Source organism: Tachysurus fulvidraco, chromosome 3 (genome assembly GCF_022655615.1).
Source record: "Tachysurus fulvidraco isolate hzauxx_2018 chromosome 3, HZAU_PFXX_2.0, whole genome shotgun sequence".
Classification (NCBI taxonomy): domain Eukaryota; kingdom Metazoa; phylum Chordata; class Actinopteri; order Siluriformes; family Bagridae; genus Tachysurus; species Tachysurus fulvidraco.
In genome coordinates this window covers 26,145,863-26,170,677 of record NC_062520.1, presented here as the reverse complement: position 1 = coordinate 26,170,677, position 24,815 = coordinate 26,145,863, and the positions used below count along the sequence as shown (strand labels likewise).

Sequence of the window (24,815 nt, the reverse complement as noted above, 5' to 3'; positions counted from 1 at the left end):
ATTGCTTTACTGCTGTGCAACATTCCAGAGAGAAGTTAGTACCTGTTCTTAAAGTGCTGCGACTGTTATACAGCAGTTTTGTTTTGTGTATGTATGTATGTATGTATGTATGTTATTGTTGCAGCCAAAAATGCTTGAAGTTTATTTCTGCGAGTACCTTTTTTTTTTGTGTGTGTGGATGATCTTGGCCAAAATCTGCAGAAAATTATTATTCATTTTGACAAAAAAAAAAAAAAAAAAAGCAAGCAGTTCTGAATATGGCAGCTTTACATGATTTTGTGTTCAATTCTGCGATCTCGTAAATCCTACAAGGCACTGATGTAGAGCTTGGAAATTTGGTCGAGAAAAAAATAAATAAAAAATCTTAAAAACTTTTCCACGCCAAAGAGTTTTGGTCTATCTCTGGCCATTTGAGTGTGACAACGACTTCATCTTTACATTTTTCTCATCTCTGTTACTACGTTTTTTTTACTACACTGTAACTGCTGAACTGGTGAGCCGACTCAGTGACTCAGTTACTGGCTTACCTTTTTTTTTTTTTACTGTATTACAACACAATACAACGCAAATACATTTTTTTTCAGCTCAGATATCTGATCCAGCATTCTGAGCTGAGACACTGATACTGATCCTGCAACTAGATCTCTCCTCACATATACCTGTCATGGGGTTTAGTCGTCACTCCAATAACGTTGTCCTCATATCTGGTCAAATCTGTGGCTCATAATCCGGCTTAGTTACCTGTACGTTATAAGTAACGAGATGAAGGAACATGTGAGATACTAATAATCGTTTAGAATTGAAAAAAGGGCTTTTCACACTTGAAAAATTCACTGTAAACAGGAAACAGAATCCTGGGGTTTCCTGGGCTAAATAGTAATCCTGGTGCAGCTATTGTTAACCTTCACAGCTTTGTATTCTATTGTTGCCATTGTGAATTTGACCGGGCGTTCATTAATATCCAACTTCTGCAGGTTTCTCAGTCAAGACTCAGTCATTTCTGTCTCTTCTTCGCTCTGACTGATGAGTTTTTTGTCACCATATGACATCATTATTATTTTTCTCTCAAATGCCACAGTCACTGTTTACACAACACATAAGGTGTCTGTGACCGTACAAAGCGTGTGATATGAGGCGCTGTTCAATTTCTGTCAGATGCTGAGCATCTAGCTGTAACATTCTATCACAGAATCTTTTCCTGTGTGGACTGGTGTAATGGTGTTACAACGGGGGAAGTTGATTATTTTCCAATAACATCATATTGCACAAATGTTTACAATTTAGTCCAGTTTTATTTGTATTGGCATGATGGGTGCATCGCTTGTGTGGGATGTGATAGCTCAGCGGTTAAGGTGTTGGGCTATTGATCGGAAGGTCATGGGTTCGAACCCCAGGTCCACCAAGCTGCCACTGCTGGGCCCCTGACCAAGGCCCTTAACCCTCAGTTTCTCAGTTGTAAGTCACTCTGGATAAGGGTGTCTGCTAAATGCCGCAAATGTAAATCACTTCATCCACCCTTCTTCATACCCTGATTGCCTTTCACTCTTCAACAGGGTCCTTTTTTCTCTCTAGTATACGACAGTTTTCCCCATTAGCCTCACTGATAAGTGATTTTCTCAAGGCTACACAGCTGTTTGGTCCAAATATTTAGAAGATGATGGTTCACCACTATCCTTCCAGGTTTTAATAATGTCTTGGACAGATCCTCAAAGACGGAAATGACTGAAAAGCTGTGAAGGAAGATGCCTGGATATCCTAACCAATCAGTTTCCAACACTATTAATCAATCAACCAGCAAATCGCTAAATTAATAGCATGGTCAACGATCAACACCAGGTCCTGTTTTCAGGTAATAAAGATATACAGAAATGCTGGATTTTGTATCTGAGGGCCCAAACCTCACATGCTGATTCTTTCCATTCTTATCCTGCATTAAACATTAACAGCTGCTTTTTTTTTTTTTTTTTTTTGCTTTAACATTCTTTAATGGTCTTGCTAAAGGGCTTGAAACATTAGGCTCCTGGTTACCAACACCCAATCTTTAACCAACATTTTATAAACAACGATTTCCTAGTAGTGTCTTTTACGTTGTGGGAAAAAATGGGAAAAAAGCTTGTGCTTGTATTAACCACAGACCTTCGACAGGCCGTTCGGGCATTTAACTAAAAACCCCACTGACTTTGAGATGAGATGATGAGATGCAATTCTGGTTCCTTCATTTTGTTCCTGCAGCACTCTATTCTCCTTTCAGACTAGCAACATGCTTATTAACTCATACACCTGACTCTTGGGGGCTGAAGGATGGATAGAGACTGATAGAGAAGTGCTCACGCAGCCGATGTGTGAATGGGATTCAAATACCTCTGAGGCTTCTTAATGACTTACTCCATGTTCAGCAATACAAGAATAGATACATTTGCTCTGAATGAAGGTGAAATTCCTCCCGTGTGTGTGTGTGTGTGTGTGTGTGTGTGTGTGTGAGTCATGCCTGTGTCATCATGAGCCTAAAAAAGCTGGAGGCATTGCAAACGTCCTTTTTTTTTTTGCTCGGGGCTCATCTGATCTGCTTAGATAGGCTTTTTTCCGCCTCTTTGTTCAAGAATTTATGTTCTTCTTGAACAAGTGTCTCTTGTCGTTCAGGTGTGGAGAAGACCCGTGAACACCTACGATGGGACGCTCGCTCGCTCTTTGTGTCACTCTGTATGTGTCGTGGCTGCTAATCAATCAAGTTTGTTGCAATGCTACCTATGAAACACTCTGGAACCCCTAACAATGACATGAATGGCCGATGGAATGAAAATGAGACGAGAGTTAAATTGACATTTGAATGTTTTTGCTCACAAACTTAATATTCACATGAAGTACAAGCAAAGCGATAGATCAAGCAGAGAACGATACGGGTAGTGCTTCCATCCGAGATTATTATTTGATGCAAGAAATAGTGCATGTGGAGATTCTTAGGACAACTTTTTATTTATTTATGGACTAGGGACAAGTTACTTAACTAAACACTAACTTGTCTTTCTACACTTGTCCCTGTGCTTTTTCTCACAAAACGTTCGCACCCCATTGTTAAGTTAGTACAAGGAGCACTTCCCTTTTCAGCTCTCTCTGGCTGCAGGACTGTGGTTAAGTCAGCTGATCTTCCTGAATTTAAAGTTTCCTAAATGTTCATCGAGTTCACCCTTTTTTTTTTTTTTTTTTTTACCGGTAATGTCCTAACCCAAACCCTAACCCTAGTGTCTGTGAGATCCTACACAATCTACCAAACGATCATTGTACAGAAATAAGCATGGACCGAACACGTATCGATTCACAACATCTGTAAGTACGATGGCTATAAACTTTATTTTTTGGGAACCTTTACGCTGAAGGGAAAAAAAATTAATAATCAGTCAGGTTTAAAGAGATGCTATAAAGTATTAAGTCAAGAAAAAATAACTTTATTAAAAACATTTTTAAGAAACTATAATAATGATAACAATAATAATAACATCATTGTTATTATTAGTAGTAAGTAGTATTACTATGTTTATAACACTAACCATAAATAAATATTTCATAAGGATGGTTCATTTCATCATGTAAGTCTCTTCCACCAAAACTATTATTTATTTAACTTCATTTGACTATTTAATTATACTGAATGTCTTCATTTCATGACTTTCCTGAAGAATTTAAATGTAATTGCTCTTCAAACTCATTGGACTAGATGGATGTGTAGAAATCTAGCAGAAGGCAATGTGAGGGGTCAAAGAGGAGAACTGATCGGGGTCTGATGCATGCACATGAGCGAGAAGTAAAAAAAGATTTCATATCAAGATCATTTCTAATTCCATGAGCAGCCTAAAGGTTCCACAAGTTCATTTTGTAGGATTTCTGTCCACTGCAACATTTCCACACAATGTGCCTCAGATCGGTCCCGAGCTACAAGTTATTTGTCAGCAGGTTAGCAGGTTTTTTTGGTCTGTCCTATGGTAATGAGGGTATAAGTCTCCACTTATATGAGGTGAGAAGGAAAAGAATTAAGATTAGCCAGTAAAATGAAATCAAATATGCAACTAATTTTCTGAGTAATACACGTCAACATCTCCAAACGCTTGTTATTTTGCCTCATCTCACACACATTACCGCACATCATAGGCTCACAGTTTCCATAGTGGCGTCATACATGTTTAAACCTAAGTGGCATCCCCAATTGCATACTTAGATACAGTTCTACTCAACTCTGTAGGATAAATATTGTTAGTGATGCGTTCACAATGAAAATGTCAACAACAAGACGTGCATGTAAAGAAGCATGGTCGAAGCTAGCAGGCTTTGATGCTGGATGAGGAGAAATATTCAAGATGGCCTACAGCACTAATGACGTCATGTTATGTGTATTTGCCATCGACTGGGAAGTGGCTTGTACTTTCGCCTAGTGAAAAAACACTAATGTGCCATTTGAGACTATCCTATTTTCCATATATTCAGCCCCTAAAGTAGAATGCATAGTGCATTGTAGGAGTGTAGCAAGCCTTTTCGTTTTTAAAGTGGCAATTGAAGCAGACATAAGCACATAAACAAAGTTTTTAAAAAACTGGGACATGGTTTGGAAGGGAAATTAACGCGCCCTGAACTGTGCAAATAACACAAACAACTTGGGTTTGAATTGAACTTAGCTACCACTGTTGAGACTGTCTTGTCTCCGGTTTTGAGCTCACAGGCCACTTTAAACATCAAGTTCAAACATGTCCAGTCACTTAGCTGTATGACTCCAGAGACATGAACTCCAGGTGATGACGGACATAAACTGAAAACCTTCAGCCACAGAAGAAAGTTATGTGATTTTCACTACATTTCTTTTTTTTTTCCACTATATCTCAGTTTTTGTTCCAGCCAATGTACCCAGAGCTAGTGCCGAAGTTTATCTTTCCTTCTTCCAACGCTAGAGAAACGCATCCCTCGCCATGGCAACCGAGCCCAGCATCAGTGACGTGCCCTTGTGAATATCAACAAGTAGGCCAAATGCAAATGCACGCTTGCTTGTCTGACACAGGGCAATGCTGAGTAGATGGATCATCGATGCGAGCCTTGGAGTATGTTTGCCAAAGTATGGGTTGATTACTAACCATTTGGGATGGGATAAAAACCCAAACAAACATCTTACTCAATGTATAAGCATTTTATACCCGTAACCCGTCTCTCTACAATGCCTATTTTCTGTAAATTCATCCTCACAGTGCTAACAGCTGCACTGGATTTGCAGGATGCTGAAGAAACAGAGAGGCTGTCTGTGCGCTGTGCTGATGTGTGTGATCAGAATGTATAATGAAGACAGGCCCTTCAACACAAACCTCCTTTTCTTTCAAATGAGGCGGCTATTCAAAACAGCTGCAAAGACTGCATTATATTCAGAATGTAAATCTGACCAGACCAAGAGCTGAACAGGTCACCAGGGTTCAAAATCTCTAATCCTGTAGGCCAAAAAAATAAATCTTTATCTTTATAATTAATAGTTTTTACAGTCCATCCTAACGCCTTCTCTCCATCCAGTTGCTGTAAACTTAAACGTGAGAAATTTGTCTCCGACCCAAATATGACGTTGCACCACGTGACACCCTAATCTGGTCAGATAGCTTGGCTGGGTTAGCTGATATGGGGTCTATACTTTTAGCTAATTAACGTTCAACTAAATGTCGAGCGTCAAACATTAAATACCTCTAACGTGCGTCAACACTTTTAGCTGCCTTCCAAGCATTGCTCCGTACCGGGCTGCTGAGTAGCAACCACACTCGTGACACTAAACACCAAAAATGTCAACAAAGTCTGGTGGATTGGCTAGCTAACAAGGAGCACAGAAGCATTTTTTCCCATCCATATTGCGGCTCCGTGGTTCGGATTGGCTGGGTAAATTTGCAAGAACGTCTTCTACACCAATCCCAGCACAGGAGACATCGTTAGCCAATCCTAAGCAGGAGGTGGGGATTGTCAGAATATAAGTGGGAAAGAAATAACAGTCCTAAGGAGCTAAAGCTAATTCTCGTTGTAATATGGCTAGTTTTTTTTTTTTGAAAGATGTCAGGGAAGATCGCTAATTCTACTGGTCTCGCTTTATCCGCGAATATATTTTATTGATGGTTGAAACTACGCTCGATTTCAGTATTTCAGGTCTGTTTGTTAGTTAGATGAACGCGTATACAGTAGACTAGCTACAGCAGGCTAACTCTAGCTACAGCAGATTAACGTAACTCACACTTCGAGAATGCGGTCGCCCTTGGAGATGCCGGCTCTGTCCGCCGCACCGCCCGGTAACACGGCGCTGACATGCTGCAGCGGCGCATACAGCTCGCCATTGATGCTCCTCAGCTGACCTCCTTCACTCACTTGGCCGCGGACGTTGAAGCCGTAACCCGAATCCGACTTGATAATGCGGACAAGCCGAGGGCCCGCAGTAACGTTCCCGCCGGAGCCGTGCCGTGAGGAGCGCAACACGGAGGGCGCAGCCGAGCGCACGTCCTCTCCCTCCACCACGTCTGCCATGTTGTTTCAAATCCAGAAAAAATAATAAATCTCCGTTAGGACACCGCTTTCTCACACTCCCCGGTCATACATTAGATTATCCGTTGCCCAAGAGCGCAGCCCAGAGAAACTAAGCCACGCCCCCGACCCGTCACGAGGCGCTTCTTCTGTTTTTCCCTCACGTAACAACAAAACGGTGCATCATGGGACATGTAGTCAGAGTCTTGCCAGGGGCAGTGGATGCACTTATTTCATAACAGCGTAACAGATATTGCGTCATCGGGTAGGCGCGGCCTATTTGATAATCTAACTCTAGTTTTTGTTTGTTTATTTGTTTTCTAAAATAAATCTACCTGTATGACTGTTTTGTCCTTCGTAGTATGCTCTCTCTTTAAAAAAAAAAGACTGCTTTTTTCCAAGACCTCCGGAAACACGCCCATTTTACGTCGTGGTAACGAAACCCCTGGAATTTAGTGAATGCCTCTTGGTCAGTATGCATTTCTACTACTGGTTGCCATAGTAATAACCTTTATCATAGGTTGGCCCAACTAGCATTCCACTTGACAACAAATCAGTTTTCCTGCTACTAAAATGAAACATTCTGGATCTTTATTTTATTTTAAATATCATAAAATATAAAGGATAAGCAGTGTGTGCTTTTGCATCAAATTACTCTTCTTTTTTCACTCCCATTGTTACTTGTTAAACTTTTTGCAACTTTTTTCAAGTCACTGGACACGTCCACATCTAGGGTCTGCATCAAGAACACTCGTGTTGAAATTCACCAGCTCGCATTGAAAAAGAATGAGCTTTTTGACATAGCGAGGGAATGTAACTGGGAATATAGTTTACGAAGCAATACCAAATTAAAGCTTATCCCATGAACACTTGAAGGGAGTCAAGGCCTTCATAGGACATCATGCAGACACATCCTACCTGACCCAACCAGGCCTCGGGCTAATAAAGTAAAGTACAGTTAGTACCAGCACAGTAGGAGGTAGGCGAAAACCAGAGGACCCTGGGGAAATCCACTTGGACACAGGAAGAATACAAACAAATCCAATCTGATTAAATGGCTAAATTAAATCTTTTGTGTATCATGGAGACGTTGGTAAAGATTTTACATGTCTCATCAGTGATTTAAAAAATCCAGCATCCAGAGAGAAATAAATTGTTCACAAGACGATTGAGCTTCAAGTGGATTGTATTTTCTGTGCAAGATCGAATGGTAGGTCACACTTCATTCACAACATTGTGCCAAAGTGTTACAAGAAGCACCAGAGTCATAAAGTGACACTGGCTCTTGTATGAATATACAATTTTAAAACAAAAGTTTTAATTGTTTTTATTTTTGTAACTCAGGGAGTTTTTAATATATTGTTTAGGGTCAATGACACATGTTCTACAATACTAAATACGGGAAGCAAAAAACTGATTAAGCAATTCACAGTGGACATAATTTTTTCAACCTAAAAAACATTAACTTAGCTCATCGACATGTGCATGGTTCCACAATGATCAGACATTTGCTGAGTTTGGTGACAGTAGGCAATTCTGTCTTTAATTTATTCAGCAGAGACCTATGAAAAATAACGACATGAAAAATCTGGACATTAATAATTTCACAGACAAGCTCCTATAAAATAAGAGATTCCCACAAGACATTCCGTAAATTGAATCCTTTCTAGATAGACCTATAAGCAGTAACCTGATCTCAGAACAATGACTGTTCTGTATACAGTCAATCATAACATTAAAACCACTGACCAGTGAAGTGAATAATATTGATTAGCATATGGCATATGACAAGGGGTGGGATATATGAGGGAGCCGGTGAACAGTCAGTTCAAATGTATTAGGATCTAAGCTACTTTGAAAAAGTGGCGTATGTGGTAGCCTAGAGGTTAAGATGTTAGACTACCAATCAGAAGGTTGGGAGTTTGAATCCCATGTCCGCTAGGCTGTCACTGCTGGGCCCCTGAGCAAGGCCCTTAACCCTCAATTGTTCAGTTGTATTTAGTCTCCGAAATGCTGTAAATGTAATATAAGTGTCATATAAGCCAAACTGACGGCTAGATGACAGAGTTAGAGCATCTCCAAAATGGCAGGTTTTCTGCGGTGGTTCCAGTATGTAGTGGTTAGTACTAGACAGGGTCATGGGTGCCCCAAAGCCCACTGATACCTGTGGGGAGCAAAGGCTAGCCCATCTGCTCCAAAGAGTTACTATAGCACAAATTGTTGATAGGATTGGAGCAATGGGAGAAGGTGGCAATGCTTATAGGCCATGACATTTTGCAAAATGGAGTTCAGTATTTTGGTTGACCTGACAATAGGGGGTAGAATCAGCTCGTCCCTCTAAAATAGGCTTGGCCAAGTGAATGCAGGACAGTACATTGACTTTTGTGTTTTTGGAGCACAGTCAATAGGAAAGAGTAAAGCTAAAGCAGGCAAAGAAGAGCTACTGTATCTGCAGGCCTGTCTGAGGTTTAAGTGCCTGGTTGTTCACAGGGTCTTGTTTTCACACTATCTGTCAATGGGCCCATCTGTATTAACTCCATAGAGATGCATACTTCATGGTTCGTGCAATGTCGGCACGCACTTCTGGGTCGGCATCCATTTTATATACCTTGGCATTATATAAGGATGCCGACATCACCTCTTCACCATATAGTCTTCTCAGTTTCCTGTTAGTCATCCCGCCTTTGTCTCTGTTTGATTTCTTATTGTTACTCTGCCTGTTTTTCTGTTTTTGCCTTTGACTGCTCTCCTTGTTGCTTCGTTTGCCTGATCATTTGGATTTTGGTATGTTTTTGCCTATTCTCTTTACTGTATTTTTGTATTGTTTCTGTCTGAGTTCTGTTCTGTGAACAGTTCTTGTGCATGTCCTTAGGGTCATTTGCCCCTGCTATTAAACTAAACATCTCATATTTTGGTCCAACCCCACCACTGTGACACACCCAGCAGCATCTTTATTGCATTTACATTTACAGCATTTGGCAACATGCCCTTACCCAGAGCGACGTACAAAAGTGCTTACTGTAAGTCTATATCATTGGATACATTAACTCTGGTTCACTAGGTTACATACTTTAGATACCATGAAGTCTTGTTTTTTTAGACATACTGTACGTACAACAAATAGGGAAGTGTTTCATGAATAAGTAGGTCTTCAACAGTCATTCAGGGCTCTCAAGTTTTAAAGACCGGCAAGAAAATTTATGACAAAACATTCCAAAGCTTAATATTTGAATTAAACAAAACATATTAAATTATACAATGTAGTGTATACTGAGATTTAATTAATGATAAATTAATTATTTTCTAAAATGTCATAAAACCGGGGCCCCCTAGAACCATCTCAGAGCCCCCAGTTTGAGAACCACTGGCCCTAGATTACTTGTTCTGAGCAGGTGTTGTGAGTGAACAGGCTGTAAAACTGTTGGCTAAGTTACAGACACTCATGAAAAACTGATGCTGATGATCTGGGAAACATTTCTAAGAGCAGTCAAAATGTCATTGTTAGTGTCAAACAAGTTGTGAATTTGTTGTAACATTACAACAGGACGGGGCCCCGTTGCGCCTTACCGGGCGACGTCACGGACCTTGATTTTACTTTACTCATAAGGGTTTTTTGAGCCAGGCCCGGGGTTGGGGCTCGTATGCGAGCGCCTGGTGGCCGGGTCTTGCCCCACGGGGCCCGGCCAGGCTCAGCCCGAAAGAGCTATGTGGGGCCGATCTTCTGTGGGCCACCACCTGCAGGAGAAACCGTAAGGGGCCGGTGCAATGTGGATTGGGTGGCAGTCGAAGGCGGGGGCCTCGGCGACCCAATCCCCAGACACTGAATCTGGCACTAGGGACATGGAATGTCACCTCGCTGGGGGGGAAGGAGCCTGAGCTGGTGCAGGAGGTTGAGAGATACCGACTAGATATAGTTGGGCTCACCTCCACGCTTGGGCTCTGGAATCCAACTCCTCGAGAGAGGCTGGACTCTCTACTACTCTGGAGTTGCCCATAGTGAGAGGCGGCGGGCTGGTGTGGGCTTGCTCATAGCCCCCCAGCTCAGTCACCATGTGTTGGAGTTCACCCCGGTGAACGAGAGGGTCGTTTCCCTGCGCCTTCGGGTCAGGGATAGGTCTCTCATGGTTATTTGTGCTTATGGGCCAAATAGCAGTGTAGAGTACCTGACCTTCTTGGCGTGTCTGGAAGGGGTGCTGGAAAGTGCTCCGACCGGGGACTCCGTCGTTCTACTGGGGGACTTCAACGCTCACGTGGGCAGTGACAGTGACACCTGGAGGGGCATGATTGGGAGGAACGGCCCCCCCGACCTGAACCCAAGTGGTATTCTGTTATTGGACTTCTGTGCTAGTCACAGTTTGTCCATTACAAACACCATGTTCAAGCATAAGGGTGTCTATCAGTACACATGGCACCAGGACACCCTAGTTCGGAAGTCGATGATTGACTTTGTGGTGGTTTCATCTGACCTCCGGCCATATGTCTTGGACACTCGGGTAAAGAGAGGGGCGGAGCTGTCAACTGATCACCACCTGGTGGTGAGTTGGATCCAATGGCGGGGGAGGAAGTTGGACAGACTTGGCAGACCCAAACGTACAGTGAGGGTCTGCTAGGAACGTTTGACAGAGTCTTCGGTCAGAGCGATCTTCAACTCCCATCTCCGGCAGAGCTTCAACCAGATCCCGAGGGAGGTTGGAGACATTGAGTCCGAGTGGACCATGTTCTCCACCTCCATTGTCGACGCGGCCGCTCGGAGCTGTGGCCGTAAGGTCTCCGGTGCCTGTCGTGGTGGCAATCCCCGAACCCGGTGGTGGACCCCGGAAGTAAGGGATGCTGTCAAGCTGAAGAAGGAGTCCTATCGAGCCTGGTTGGCTCGGGGGACTCCGGAGGCAGCTGATAGGTACCGAAGGGCCAAGCGAGCTTCAGCCCGGGTGGTTACAGAGGCAAAAACTCGGGTCTGGGAGGAGTTCGGTGAGGCCATGGAGAAGGACTATCGGTTGGCCTCGAAGAAATTTTGGCAAACCGTCCAGCGCCTCAGGAGGGGGAAGCAGTGCCCTGCTCAAACTGTTTACAGGGAATCTGCTGACTTCGACTGCGGACATCCTCGGATGGTGGAAGGAATACTTCGAGGTTCTCCTCAACCCCACCGACATGTCTTCCACTGAGGAAGCAGAGGGCGGGGGCTCAGTTGTGGACTCGTCGATTCCCCAAGCTGAGGTCACTGAGGTAGTTGAGAAGCTCCTCAGTGGCAAGGCACCGGGGGTGGATGAGACCCGCCCTGAGTACCTCAAGTCTCTGGATGTTGTGGGGCTGTCTTGGTTGACACGCCTCTGCAACATCACATGGAGTTTGGGGACAGTGCCTCTGGACTGGCAGACTGGGGTGGTGGTCCCTCTGTTTAAGGAGGGGGACCGGAGGGTGCGTTCCAACTATAGGGGGATCACACTCCTCAGCCTTCCCGGAAAAGTCTATGCCAGGGTATTGGAGAGGAGAATTCGGCTGATAGTCGAACCTCAGATTCAGGAGGAACAATGCGGGTTTCGTCCCGGTCGTGGAACACTGGACTATCTCTATACTCTCGCCAGGTTGCTGGAGGGTTCATGGGAGTTTGCCCAACCAGTTCACATGTGTTTTGTGAATCTGGAGAAGGCTTTCGACTGTGTCCCTCGTGGTGACCTGTGGGGGGGTGCTCTGGGAGTATGGGGTCCGGGGCCCTCTGTTAAGGGCTGTCCGGTCCCTATATGTCCGGAGCAGGAGTTTGGTTCGCATTGCCGGCAGTAAGTCAGACTTGTTCCCGGTGCATGTTGGACTCCGGCAGGGCTGCCCTTTGTCACCGGTCCTGTTCATTACTTATATGGACAGGATTTCTAGGCGCAGTATGGGGCCGGAGGGAGTCCGGTTTGGGGACCACAGGATTTCGTCTCTGGTTTTTGCAGATGATGTTGTCCAGCTGGTTTCCTCAAACCAGGAACTTCAGCGTGCACTGGGACGGTTTGCAGACGAGTGTGAAGCGGTGGGGATGAGAATCAGCACCTCCAAGTCCAAGGCCATGGTTCTCAGTCGGAAAAGGGTGGCTTGCCCCCTTCAGGTTGGTGGAGAGCTCCTGCCTCAAGTAGAGGAGTTTAAGTATCTTAGGGTCTCGTTTACGAGTGAGGGAAGGATGGAGTGGGAGATCGACAGGTGGATTGGTGTATCTTGTGCAGTGATGCGGTCGATATACCGATCTGTTGTGGTGAAGAAAGAGCTGAGCCACAAGGCGAAGCTCTCTATTTACTGGTCGATCTACGTTCCTACCCTCACCTATGGTCATGAGCTTTGGGTCATGACCGAAAGGACAAGATCCCGGATACAGGCGGCCAAAATGAGTTTCCTCCGCAGGGTGGCTGGGCGCTCCCTTAGAGATAGGGTGAGGAGCTCGGTCATCCGGGAGGAGCTCAGAGTAGAGCCGCTGCTCCTCCACATCGAGAGGAGTCAGCTGAGGTGGCTCGGGCATCTGTTTCGGATGCCTCCTGGACGCCTCCCTGGGGAGGTGTTCCGGGCATGTCCAACCGGCCCCGGGGAAGACCTAGGACACGCTGGAGGGACTATGTCTCTCGGCTGGCCTGGGAACACCTCGGTATTCCCCCGGACGAGCTGGAGGAAGTGTCAGGGGAGAGGGAAGTCTGAGCATCCCTGCTTAGACTGCTGCCCCCGCGACCCGGCCCTGGATAAGCGGTAGAAGATGGATGGATGGACATTACAACAGGAGATCATGACTTACTCTGTGCTCAAAGTGATGCTCGAAGCTCCAGTGGTTTTCTCTGTGGTTCAAGGATGATGCTGAACAATCACATGATATGCTTTTTTTCATTGGTTGTTGCATTAAATCTTACCCATATACAATAGTGCTATTTTCTGATTGGCTATTGTGTAGCCTCTTTTTTTGATTGGCTGATAAGTGGCAGGCTCGACTAAGAACTCCAGGGGAGCCCGGTTCCATAGACACAGCGGTGCGACTGATACATTTTGGGTGCTGCAGCATTTTAAATATATGATAAATAGTAAGTTTTTCTGCATGAGAAATACAATGTGTGGCGCGAGCCGCAATGAGTGACTGTCACGCTCAATGTGTGACACTTGATAGCCCTGGTCATTTGAAAATAGCCAGTGACTTAGCCGTCCAGACCCTTAGGGGAAGTTCATTCCACCACCTTGGTGCCAGAACAGAATAGAGTCTTGTATTATACTTACCTCATACCCTGAGAGATGGTGGAGCAGTGCTGGTAGCTCTGTGGTTGCGAGGTGCAGTGCAAGGAGTGATGAGGGCGGGTGGTATGCGAGAACTTAGGCAGGTTGAAAACAAACCATGCAGCTGCATTTTGGATCATTTGCAGAGGACGAATTGTGCTCATAGGTAGACCTGCAAGCAGTGTGTTGCAGTAGTCCAGTCTTGAAATGACAAGAAATTGAACAAGTACTTGAGCAGCCTGTGTGGACAAAAATGGCCGAATCCTTCTAATGTTGTAGAGAAGGGACCGACATGAGTGTCACATAAGCAAAATGAGAGGAAAAGGACAATTGATTCTCCATGGTTACACCAAAGTTGCGAGCTGTGACTGATGGGGAGATCAGATTGTTGTGCAAGGATATAGCAAGATCATGAATTGGGAATGAATCACCTGGGATGATTATCAGTTCAGTTTTGCTAGGATTTAACTTTAACTGATGAGCCATCATCCATGATGACATTTCTGCCAGACATGCTGACATCCGATGAGAAGCTGTGGTGAGAAAGAGAAGATAAGTTGTGTATCTTCGGCATAGCAGTGAAAAGAGCACCCATGTGAGGAAATAACTTCACCAAGAGAGTGAGTATACAGGGAGAAAAGAAGAGGACCAGGTACTAAGCCCTGTGGGACACCAGTGGAGAGTCTGCATGGAGCAGATGTCACTCCCCGCTATGTTACTTCATATGAGCATCCTTCAAGGTAGGAAGCAAACCATTCAAACGCTGATCCACAAATCCCAAGACTCCTGAGGGTGGATAAGATAAACTTGTGGTTGAACGTATCAAACACTGATGAAAGGTCAAGGAGGATGAAAACGGATGACAATTTGCCTGGTCTAGCAGCATGTAGTTTCTCAGAGACATCTCTGTGGAATGATTGCTTTAAAGCCAGACTGGTTGGGATCTTGGAGGTTGATCTGTGAGAGATAGACAGACAGTTGATTATAGACAAAGTGTTCAAGAATTTTTTAAAGAAACGAGAGAATTTCCCAGTATCCCAAGCAGATGTCAGCTGAATGGAGCTTGGCCTGTCTCTGAGGTGTCTACATCTACGACAAAGGGTCTGGGTGGGTCGAGGTGTTTGGGGATAGGAGCTGAAGCAAAGTCCCCTTTGAGCTGGAACATGGCTTGTTCATGTGCAGGGTTATAGAATAGTTGCTGGAGGGTAAGTGCAATGGAACTAAAGCCCTGAATGTAGGTTCCATAGAAATTGACAAAACTCAGGAAGCATCACAGCTCCTTGATTACTGCTGCTACCTTGGCCATGTCCGTCCACAGTAATTAGCTGTCATTGCACAAGCTCTGGAGTGGGCATCAGTGGAAAGGTGTTAGTGGCAGAAACAGTGGAGAGGAATGCAATGGAGGTCATGCCGCTGCTTACCTGTCAGCTGCCTCTCAGCAGTGAGGGCTTGTCACCTTTCCAGCTTGCCTGATGCATCAATGGAAGTGGCAAAGTATTCTATCAGGACAAAGAGTCTAAGACGGATGCGAGTGCAGCTCAGTGTTTTTAATGACAGTTAGGCAAAGAGGCACTAACCCTACTAGCCTTATGAAATTTTTGATTGCTTTACTGCTTTTAAGATGCATTATAGTATATATGCATTATAATAATGATCTGCATGGTCATCCAGTGACTCATAGGATTGTTGTGAATGTGGATAGGGCTGCCCAGAGACTGTCATGAGTTCTTTGAACCAATGTTGCATCAGTTAGCTGTATGGTCTGGTCTTCATCATTTCTGCTGACCCATTAGATCCTCAGGAGCTCTTTACTGTACTATAATAATTTATTATTAATTTAGAATTGAAATTACATTTACATTATTTACTATCCAGTGTCACTCAAATGAGGATGGGTTCCCTTCCGAGTCTGGTTCCTCTCATATCTCTGTAGCGTCTGGTACAGGTCATTTAGATTCCAGGTCCCTGGCACCCTAAACTTCGGCATCTAATCTTCAATCAACCGATGAGCAACCCAGTTTTACACACACACAACTGGCTCCAGAATGACTGGAGCCTACACAAAGACCAGATAACCCCATGCGGCTTCTCTGATTGATCTCATAGGGGCCCTCAACCAGAACACACACACACACACACACACACACACACACACACACACACACACACAACACAATGAGACATTCCTTTTACTAATAAAACATAAGTACATAAGATACTCATAGATTCTTATTCTTATAACCCTGCTGTAATGTGTTTCTTCTGTTAAGGCTTGCCTGACTTAAAATTATTTGCTCCTTACTTTCCTGACAGGGGCGTATCTTATTCATGTGTCAGAACACAACACTGTATTAACATCAGTTACACTTTGATCACTGATCTGTGTATGTAATGTACCGCTGCCTTTATACCGTCATTACCCTTCATGTTTAGTATCCAAATGACCACAAAATTATCGGTTACTCGTTTTTCAAACAATGGTGTATTTTATTTGAGCACGAAAGGTGCCATACCGTCTTAATACACCTTGGATAAAACTTTAAAGTCATCTAAAAGATTGATAGCTAAACCACGCCCACAGACACCTGAAACAAAGGGAGTTTTTCCCTCTGAAATCTTGGCCGTAGTATTGGCCATCTCCCCAAAGATGGGTGGAGTTCGTGACCTTTAAATTGTCACAAACACCACCAATCCGTGGTCAGACTTTCGGAACAGCTTAGAGACGACTCCATGTTCCTTCATAGAACTTCCGCAAGCTCCACTCTCCAGAACCTCCAGGAAGAACGCCTGACCCCATTCTGACTGAGATTTCTCCGTTACATCCAGATTCTTGTGCCGCAAACCAATGCAAGTAACCGTTTCCTCTACCAATCAATTTAGATGCGTATTTTTAAGTAGGAATCTTTCATTGAATCATAAGGAGAATTTAAGTTTCTGTGATGATTTCCCAGTTAGGGTGTGATTAAATTTGAGTCTAAGCTTGCTATTCCTTTCCTTCCTTTCTCTAGTTTCTTCTTTCCAGTCTCCTCCTCCCTTTCCCCAATTTTAATTCCTTTTTTGTTTGTTTGTGTAGTTAGTTTTATGTTGTGTTTTGTCTCATTCATTAAATGCCATATTTTTGCCACAAGTGATTGTCTCTGAGTATCGCTCACAAAATTAAGGTACCTGCAACATCGGGTCTGAAATACATGCTCTATTAAATTAATTTAATTTAAATTACGGTATAAAGTAAAAGGGAAGTGAATCTTTCTTGGCCGGGAAGATACCTCCTTCATAGAATTAATAAAGATCACACGGTCTGTTCGGTGGACGAACAGACCAAATAAGTGTAACATTAATTCCATTACCTCCAATTTCAACTTAGGTTAAAACATTTAGGAGTCATTATAACACGTTATAATTTCTTATAAATATTTACCTTGTTTCGCGAGCCAAAATCGCTACATCTCTCTCAGGGAGTTTTTCCTTGCCACCGTCGCCTCCGGCTTGCTCATTAGGGATAGACATATACTATTTAAAAATATAGTTTATACTATTATAAACTATATTTTTAAATAGTATATGTCTATGTCTTCTGAGTCTGGTTCCTCTCATATCTCTCTCAGGGAGTTTTTCCTTGCCACCGTCGCCTCCGGCTTGCTCATTAGGGATAGACATATACTATTTTAAATATTATTTAATTTAATTTTATCTAATGTATTCAATGAAAGTTTTTTTGTGGTTACAGTGGAGACACTATAGGCACTACAGTATATTCTGCCAAGACATCCTTCTACAAGGAAAAGCTCAAAGCTTCTCCACAACATCTTCTCTTCTCTACTCAGGCTCCAACTGCTTCATCCTCTCTGACTGCAGAAGACTTTTTTCTTTTTACCACAAGAAGATTGAGAAAATCTGCTGGACCTTCACTTTTGCCCCGACTGAACCTACATTTCACAGTCAGGATTCCCCTACACCTTCAGTGTCACATTTGTCAACCATAGCAACAAAAGAGATTTTACAACTCATCCGGTCTCGGGCCGGCCACGACTGAGGTGCCCTTGAGCAAGGCACCGAACGCCCGCAACTGCTCCCTGGGCACCGCAGCATAAATGGCTGCCCACTGCTCCAGGTGTGTATTCACGGTGTGTGTGTGTGTGTGTTCACTGCTGTGCATGTGCACTTTGGATAGGTTAAATGCAGAGAACGAATTCTGATTATGGGTCACCATACTTAGCCGTATGTCACGTCACTTCACTTCACTTCACTTCACTTCAGACCATCTCGCAAGACCTTCTGCCCTTCATCAACACACCTCATCCTTCTCGACCATTTAGCAGCATTTGATACGGTTAACCACAATACTTTCTTGTCCACCATCAGAAGTCTTGGAATTTTCAAATCAACATGGAAATGGTTTGCTTCCTACCTGGAAGGTTGCTCATATCAGGTAACTTGGAGGGGAGTGACATATGCTCCATGCAGACTCTCCATTGGTGTCCTACAGGGCTTAGTACTTGGTCCTCTACTTTCTCCCTTACATGGGTTCTCTTACCACTGGTATTCTGAGGATACACAACTTATCTTCTCTTTTCCTCACTCAGATACCACAGCTTCTGTTCAGAATCTCAGCATGTCTGGCACACATCATCGTGGATGACAATTGATCAGTTGTTGCTCAAACTGATGATCATCCCAGGTGATTCGTCCCTAAGTAATGATCTTAAGCAATATCACAGCTCACAAGCTTGTGGTAACCATGGAGAATCAACTGTCCTTTTCCTCACATGTTGCTATTGTGACACACTCATGTGGGTTTCTTCTCTACAGCATCAAAAGGATTTGGGCATGTTTGTTCACACAGGCTATTCAGATACATGTTCAGTCTCTTGTCATCCCAAGACTGTACTGCTGCAACATGCTGCCTGCAGGTCTACCTATGAACACAATTTGTCCTCTGCAAATGATCCAAAATGTAGCTGCACGACTTGTTTTCAACCTGCCTAAGTTCTCGCATACCACCCTGCTGCTGAGCTTCCTCAAGGTATCTTAAGGTAACCTAGTGAACCAGGGTTAATATTTTCAATGATAGAAACTTAAAAGCACTTTTATACATCGCTCTGGATAAGAGCTGACTGCCAAATGCTGTAAATGTAAATGTTAGTATGTCCCAGTACTCACATACTCTTTAGCTACACACTCAAATTAATGTATATTTTTCTTTACAAAAATTACTTATATTACATAGTATAATTGGTGAATTGGGATGCAGCTTTAGTCCCACTTATTGATGATTAATTAATCTTATGCATTTCATTAGAAAATACTCACTCACTCACTCACTCATTTTCAACCGCTTATCCGAACTACCTCAGGCGTCATCGGGAATCAAGGCAGGATACACGCTGGACAGAGTGCATACCCATCGCAGGGCACACACACACTCTCTCTCATTCACTCACGCAATCACAAACTACGGACAATTTTTCCAGAGATTCCAATCAACCTACCATGCATGTCTTTGGACCAGGGAAGGAAACCAGAGTACCTGAAGGAAACCCCCCCGAGGTACGGCGAGAACATGCAAACTCCACACACACAAAGCGGAGGCAGGAATCGAACCCCGACTCTGGAGGTGTGAAGCGAACATGCTTCATGCGAACCACTAAGCCACCGTCACCCCCATTAGAAAATACCTGACAGTTAATTATTGTATTTAATAACTGTGGAAGTGGAAAGGGTGTACTTGTTTATCCCATCTGATATCTGGATGTTGGCTTATGTTTTTAAGGAAAAAGTCTGTCACCTTAGGTTATTTGTTTGTTCATAGTAGCTGGACTAATATATTTTTTATTTAGAACCAGTTTACAAAGGGTGTATGTTTTCTCATGGCTGTAGATGTTTATTTTTTTGATGACTAAATTAATGAGTTAGTAAAAAATGTCAGTAAGGATCATAATACAAAATACTCTTTCTTTCTTTCTTTCTTTCTTTCTTTCTTTCTTTCTTTCTTTTGTCACAGTTTGGACAGCATTTATTATAAAATGTACATATTAATACTTTGCTTTGTTGATCATTTTAATTGTTTTCTTGAAATATGATATATATTTTTGAAATTTTTTTCTATGTGGTAGATATTTTCGAATATTTCTAAATGCTGCAAGTGTACTGATGGGCTACTGAATTATATTTCTGGTGCAACTGGACTTTTAGAAACAGAAATGGATTCAGTTTGTTTCTAGAGCATCAGCATAACTTTAACAAATGCTCCACAAGATGGAGGCATTTACTATCTGAATGGTCCATGTGAATCTACTCTTCTGAAGAAGCCCTTCAGCAGAGAGGAAAATCATTAACTCCATGAAAATGTACATTAGGTTGCATCTGGTGTTCTGTCAAAATTAAATAGAACCTCTACATTGTGATGGATCATCAGAATACTTATCATGCATTATTATGGGTGGTGGTTTGGCAGCATTGAATAATGGCAAACAGAGCAATCAAAGGCAAAGCAGAATCAGAAATTCAAAAGAAATAGTAATTTTGGAAATAGGTTTGCTAGGGGCTTTGCTAAGTTGTTGGTGTTTGTGTGAGACCATAAGCTGACAGCTTTTGCATTAGACTGATCCAGTTTTACTTCTTAAGAATTGACGTGCCAAAGAAATGGCACTAATGCTTTGTGAAACTCACACTTCTCCAATTTGACCTGTAGGTGGTGCTCAAGGTCCTTGACTAGGGTTCCTGACTTATCTGCTTTGCATGTTGATTCGTGGGAGAGGAGTAGATGAAGTAAGTGAGAATGTCTTCTGTATAAAAATATATATCTATAAGAAGATTTTGTTTACAGATTCTTACAGTTCTTTTCAGTCCATAAATCAATAAAAATTAACCGACTTTTGATGAGGAAATGAATATAACCCATGTGTTCTTATCCTATTCCATGGAGTATACTACAGGAACCAAAAAGGATGTGCTTTTTTGCCCATACAGAAAGAATCTTAGGAGGCTGTAGCTCAGAACCCTTGGGTTTGCAAAATACCTTAGATAGTGCTTTATAAGGTTTGAGAATATAGACATTCCACACTACAACACTACCACATACATTTTCTGAGTGTTATTGTCTTTGCTGAACGACAATGTAGTGAAATGTACTTTTCCAGAAAAAACAACAACAGGATGTTAATTTTTATTTGTTTTCAAGAAGGGATGGGCACCGCCCAGAGGACTATAAACAAAAGGGTTGTGAAGACATTTTAAGTAGGAATGTAATGGTCTGTGTGAAGTGCACCTATGCATTGTCTTCAAGTCAACTTTAATTATATCAAACTGTTTGCCATGCAGAGCATAATCACAGATAAAATAGACAATGAGAGGAACCTTTAATCTCAGCCTTTTCAGCATCACGCATTTCCTGACATCCCTGAGACACCAACATAATCTTAGAGGTAATGGGAATTTGATTTCTGTGATAGGCATACGTTCCAGAACTGGAGCTACCAGTTTGGCCAAGTTTTCTGCTCTTCGTCCAACAAGCTGGATTTCCATCTACTTGCATTCATCACATATTTTTATTTATTTATTTATTTATTTTTGCAGAGCTAGTTTGTTTCACCTACTCGCATCTACCAGCATGCAAATCCAGTGAGCAAAATCAACTTTTGATTAATTTCCCTGCTTTATTTTATCAATCTGGGACTGTCCAAGATTGTAAAGGAGACATCTCTGGGTCAGTACACTTTCATAACTAAGGATAACAGAATATCTAAGGCTCATACATAATTCACACACTTGAATTCATCATCTGTGCTACTTTCATTATGGCATTTAGCAGACTTACCTTTATTTATTTTATACATCTGAATAGTTGATTTGAGTTCAACGTGCTGATTTCACATGTTCCAATGGAAGTAAATATCTTCAAGGCAAAAATAGCCCTTCCACGGACCCTGATACATTTCCCCAGTTGAAAGAAAACATTTGTTTGTCCTCTGCAACCCAAAATTTTTTCTCTTAAAGAAGAAAGACAAGATGGGGCCTAGTGGAAAACCCCATTGTATCGGTGGTTCAGTTTAGGCAGCAGTTCTGTGACCAAAGCCTCTATATGCAGTGTGTAAATTTAACTGTGTGCATTTTGTTATCAAAGTTTCTGCTTAGCCTGTATTTTAATCCTGAGATATCATGTTTCCTTAATAATCATTAATTATTACTGTCTTGTATTGGTCTGTGTTAACTATGAGTTTGGATATTGTATAAAAAAGCACTGCACATAGATCCTAATGCTTCGTCTAACATTTAATATATATATTCTCGTTCTCTTGTAACACTTTTGGGTGATTACATTTAAACCTTAAACAGTGAATCATTTTTGATGTGTTGTGACCTTAGAAGTTCAAATATCAAGTTCAAGCAGAGGCTCTTTGTTAAATATTCAGCATGTACAAACAGGATATTTGTTGATCTGTTATTATTTGTTATCATATTTTTCTTTCTTTGATATTATTTGTGCACCAGACTCTATATCTCTATTTGCATGTGTATTGTGATTTTCAACAATGTATTGCTATACAGACAGAACAAGCACACTTTTATTCAACACAGTTCTTTAATTCGTATTAAAATAGTTTATTTCAAACAATCTGTTCCATTCGTTTATCATTGTAAGATGCCAAACATTTTTTTTCTGTTTATCAAAATAACAAAAAATATACATAAACAAATGGTGTGTTTTACATTGTTTTGGTTGTTATGGGTCAGCCATGTATTACTTTTGTGTGAAGAATTCGTTGCACAGCATGGTAATGCAGGCCACAAGGGTGATATACTCTTGGAAGTCAACAGAACCATCCGCATTAGCATCTAGGTCCTTAAATATCTTGTCCAGTGCCGTTTTATCTGTGGTTTTCTGTTAACCAAAACGTACAAAGCAATTATGGTTGAGTTATTTTTTAATACACTATATTGTGTTGAATCTCCAAATCTGTCATAAAATGAATTGCTTCTGTAAGGTTTAAGAGCATATCTTACGCCAAAGATGTCTGCCATCTCATTTTTGAGCAGGTCTTGTAGCTCTCCTTTGGAAAGAGTAAGTTTGTCTCCCTCCTTGCCAGAGTATTTATGAAAGGTAGCGATGAGCATTGCCATTCCTTGCTGCAGCTGGGACGACTTGGACATGATGGCTTTTGGAAAGATATATACTTTAATTATTACCACAAGTTTTATTCTCTCACTGAATTTGCAACCTACAAAGCCAGAAGATGTGTAGCCTCATCCCCAGGCAGATAACTAATAAAGGATGCATGGAACATGCAGTCTGACTTTTGTCTACTGAACATAATCTGTTGAAAAACGAATGAAGGTGAAAAGGAAATTATAGTAAAAAGGTAATATCAAACTGCACTTTATAATTATTTTAAAACAGCAATTAATTGGTTAAAAAATGTCTAACAGCAAGTAAAGGACATGCGCACACACACGCACGCATGTGCACACACACACACACACACACACACACACACACACACACACACACACACACACACACACACACACACACACACACACACACACACACACACACACACACACAAACACAGTGTGCCATGCCTAGCTTTGGCCTAAGGGAAGTTAGAAAATGATTCCTTCTGTGCTGTGATTGGATGAATCACCCAAAAAGAAAAAAATATTCCATGAAGGAGGAGACATGGAAAAATACACAAAAAAGGAGGATGGATTAAAGAGGAACATTAAAGTAGAACAGTTGGTTTAGCGGATTATGGCCAACACCCTGGCTGTTCACTATAATTAAGACTAGAGGTTAACAAAGAAAATCTAGTTAAGAAAGCTGACTGTAGCCAACATTCAACAAAGCCAAATATTTCTCCTTCTAGCATCCTCCAGTGCAAGTCTTGCCTCTAAGTCTTTAACTCTAAGTAAATCATATAAAACTCTCAGTGAATCAAACAGAATCAAGATGTTTGATGGAGGTTACTTTTATGGAGATGGAGATCTAATTGAGCAGAGAGTGTAGAAGAGAGAGAGAGAGAGAGAGAGAGAGAGAGAGAGAGAGAGAGAGAGAGAGAGAGAGAGAGAGAGAGAGAAGGAGGGCAGTAACCTGCACTCTAAACAATATCCTGAAAGTATATATTCACAGAACATTAAAAAATTGTATGTATAAAATTATAAAAATCACTAAAATCACTAGCAGCATTGCAAAAAAAAAAAAAAATAAAAATTACAGCAAACAACAACCTTGAATTTAATTCAGAATAGGATCTCAAAAACATACACTCTGCAAAACCTTTCCTTGAGCACACCCACAATTCTGTGATATTCAAAATTTTCTCAAAGTTTCTTCAAGTCTAAACTTACCTTTAAGTTTGTGAGCTGAGAGCTAGACCAACACAGATGAAGAGAGGGAAGGAGGAAGTGAGTCCAGGAGGGATGGACTGACCATTATATGCAACAGCTGACATCCACTGACCCATCCTCCTTTTCACCCTACCAAAACAACCTCTGCCATCCTGGTCCTTCCCCTTTTTCCCTCTCAGTCTCCATTTATGCCTGTAAATGTGTCGCATATTTATAAAAAAAATACCTTAATTACTTCACCAAGATGCAAATAAAATAACACTTCAGCTTAAGCTCCTATATCTAAATTTGCCATGTAGCACTACAATGTTTTACTTTTTTCTATTTTTTTCCCACTTTTCATCTTACCATAGAAACTATGTTTGTCTGGTTTCCTAAGGAATAAAAATGTGTTCCTAAGGAATAAAAATGTGAACAGCTCTTGCGAGAATGAGGAAATGTTTCTTATTTACTTAAATCTGTAGACATTTTTAAGACCTGGACATGAAGTTGCTTTAAAACAAGCCCAACCCAGTAGACCAGGTCTGGCCAGGTTTCATGAACGGATTAAACTCTGTGTCTACAGTAAAGCTAGGTGTGTCCAGAGAGAAAACTACAGCGTGTTGTAATAATGCAGAACTTGGCCTCATGATTTGAAGAGCCAAAGACAAACAGAAACACTTACAGATTAAACAGACTGAAATTAAATTTTGGTCAGTGGAAAGACGATAAGGTGACTCGAT

General features: G+C 42.0%; 2 protein-coding genes and 1 long non-coding RNA gene across 9 annotated transcripts in view; 1 reads left to right on the top strand and 2 right to left on the bottom strand.

The window, feature by feature from the left end:
• Window positions 1-6,739, bottom strand: part of snx27b (sorting nexin 27b) — a 33,055-nt gene extending 26,316 nt beyond the window's left edge. For 2 of the 7 annotated variants that reach the window (XM_047811337.1, XM_047811335.1), the window contains exon 1: window positions 6,239-6,735. In XM_047811337.1, coding sequence (XP_047667293.1) covers window positions 6,239-6,525 — 287 coding nt within the window. In that variant the 5' untranslated portion in view covers window positions 6,526-6,735. Of the gene's footprint in view, window positions 1-6,238 lie in introns of all 7 variants that reach the window. The other 5 variants (XM_047811334.1, XM_047811333.1, XM_047811336.1 and 2 more) reach the window with 5 other exon arrangements.
• Window positions 3,219-21,351, top strand: LOC113646865. Its single transcript, XR_003441542.2, has 3 exons — window positions 3,219-3,324; window positions 20,438-20,514; window positions 21,198-21,351. It is a non-coding gene; the product is annotated as an uncharacterized LOC113646865 (long non-coding RNA).
• Window positions 21,352-22,308: 957 nt separating this feature from the next.
• LOC113646858 (ictacalcin-like) lies at window positions 22,309-24,251 on the bottom strand. The gene is made up of 3 exons (XM_027153333.2): window positions 24,094-24,251; window positions 22,750-22,901; window positions 22,309-22,627 (listed from the first exon to the last, which is right to left on the bottom strand). Exons 2-3 carry the CDS (start codon window positions 22,894-22,896, stop codon window positions 22,487-22,489), a joined length of 288 nt encoding a protein of 95 aa, XP_027009134.1. The 5' UTR covers window positions 22,897-22,901; window positions 24,094-24,251; the 3' UTR covers window positions 22,309-22,486.
• Window positions 24,252-24,815: the final 564 nt, after the last annotated feature.

Coding starts and splice junctions, on each gene's coding strand:
- LOC113646858 (XM_027153333.2), bottom strand. CDS start 22,896: ATGTCCAAGTCGTCCCAGCTGCAGCAAGGAATGGCAATGCTCATCGCT. Junction 22,628..22,749: donor AGATGGCAGACATCTTTGGC/GTAAGATATGCT, acceptor TTTGGTTAACAG/AAAACCACAGATAAAACGGC.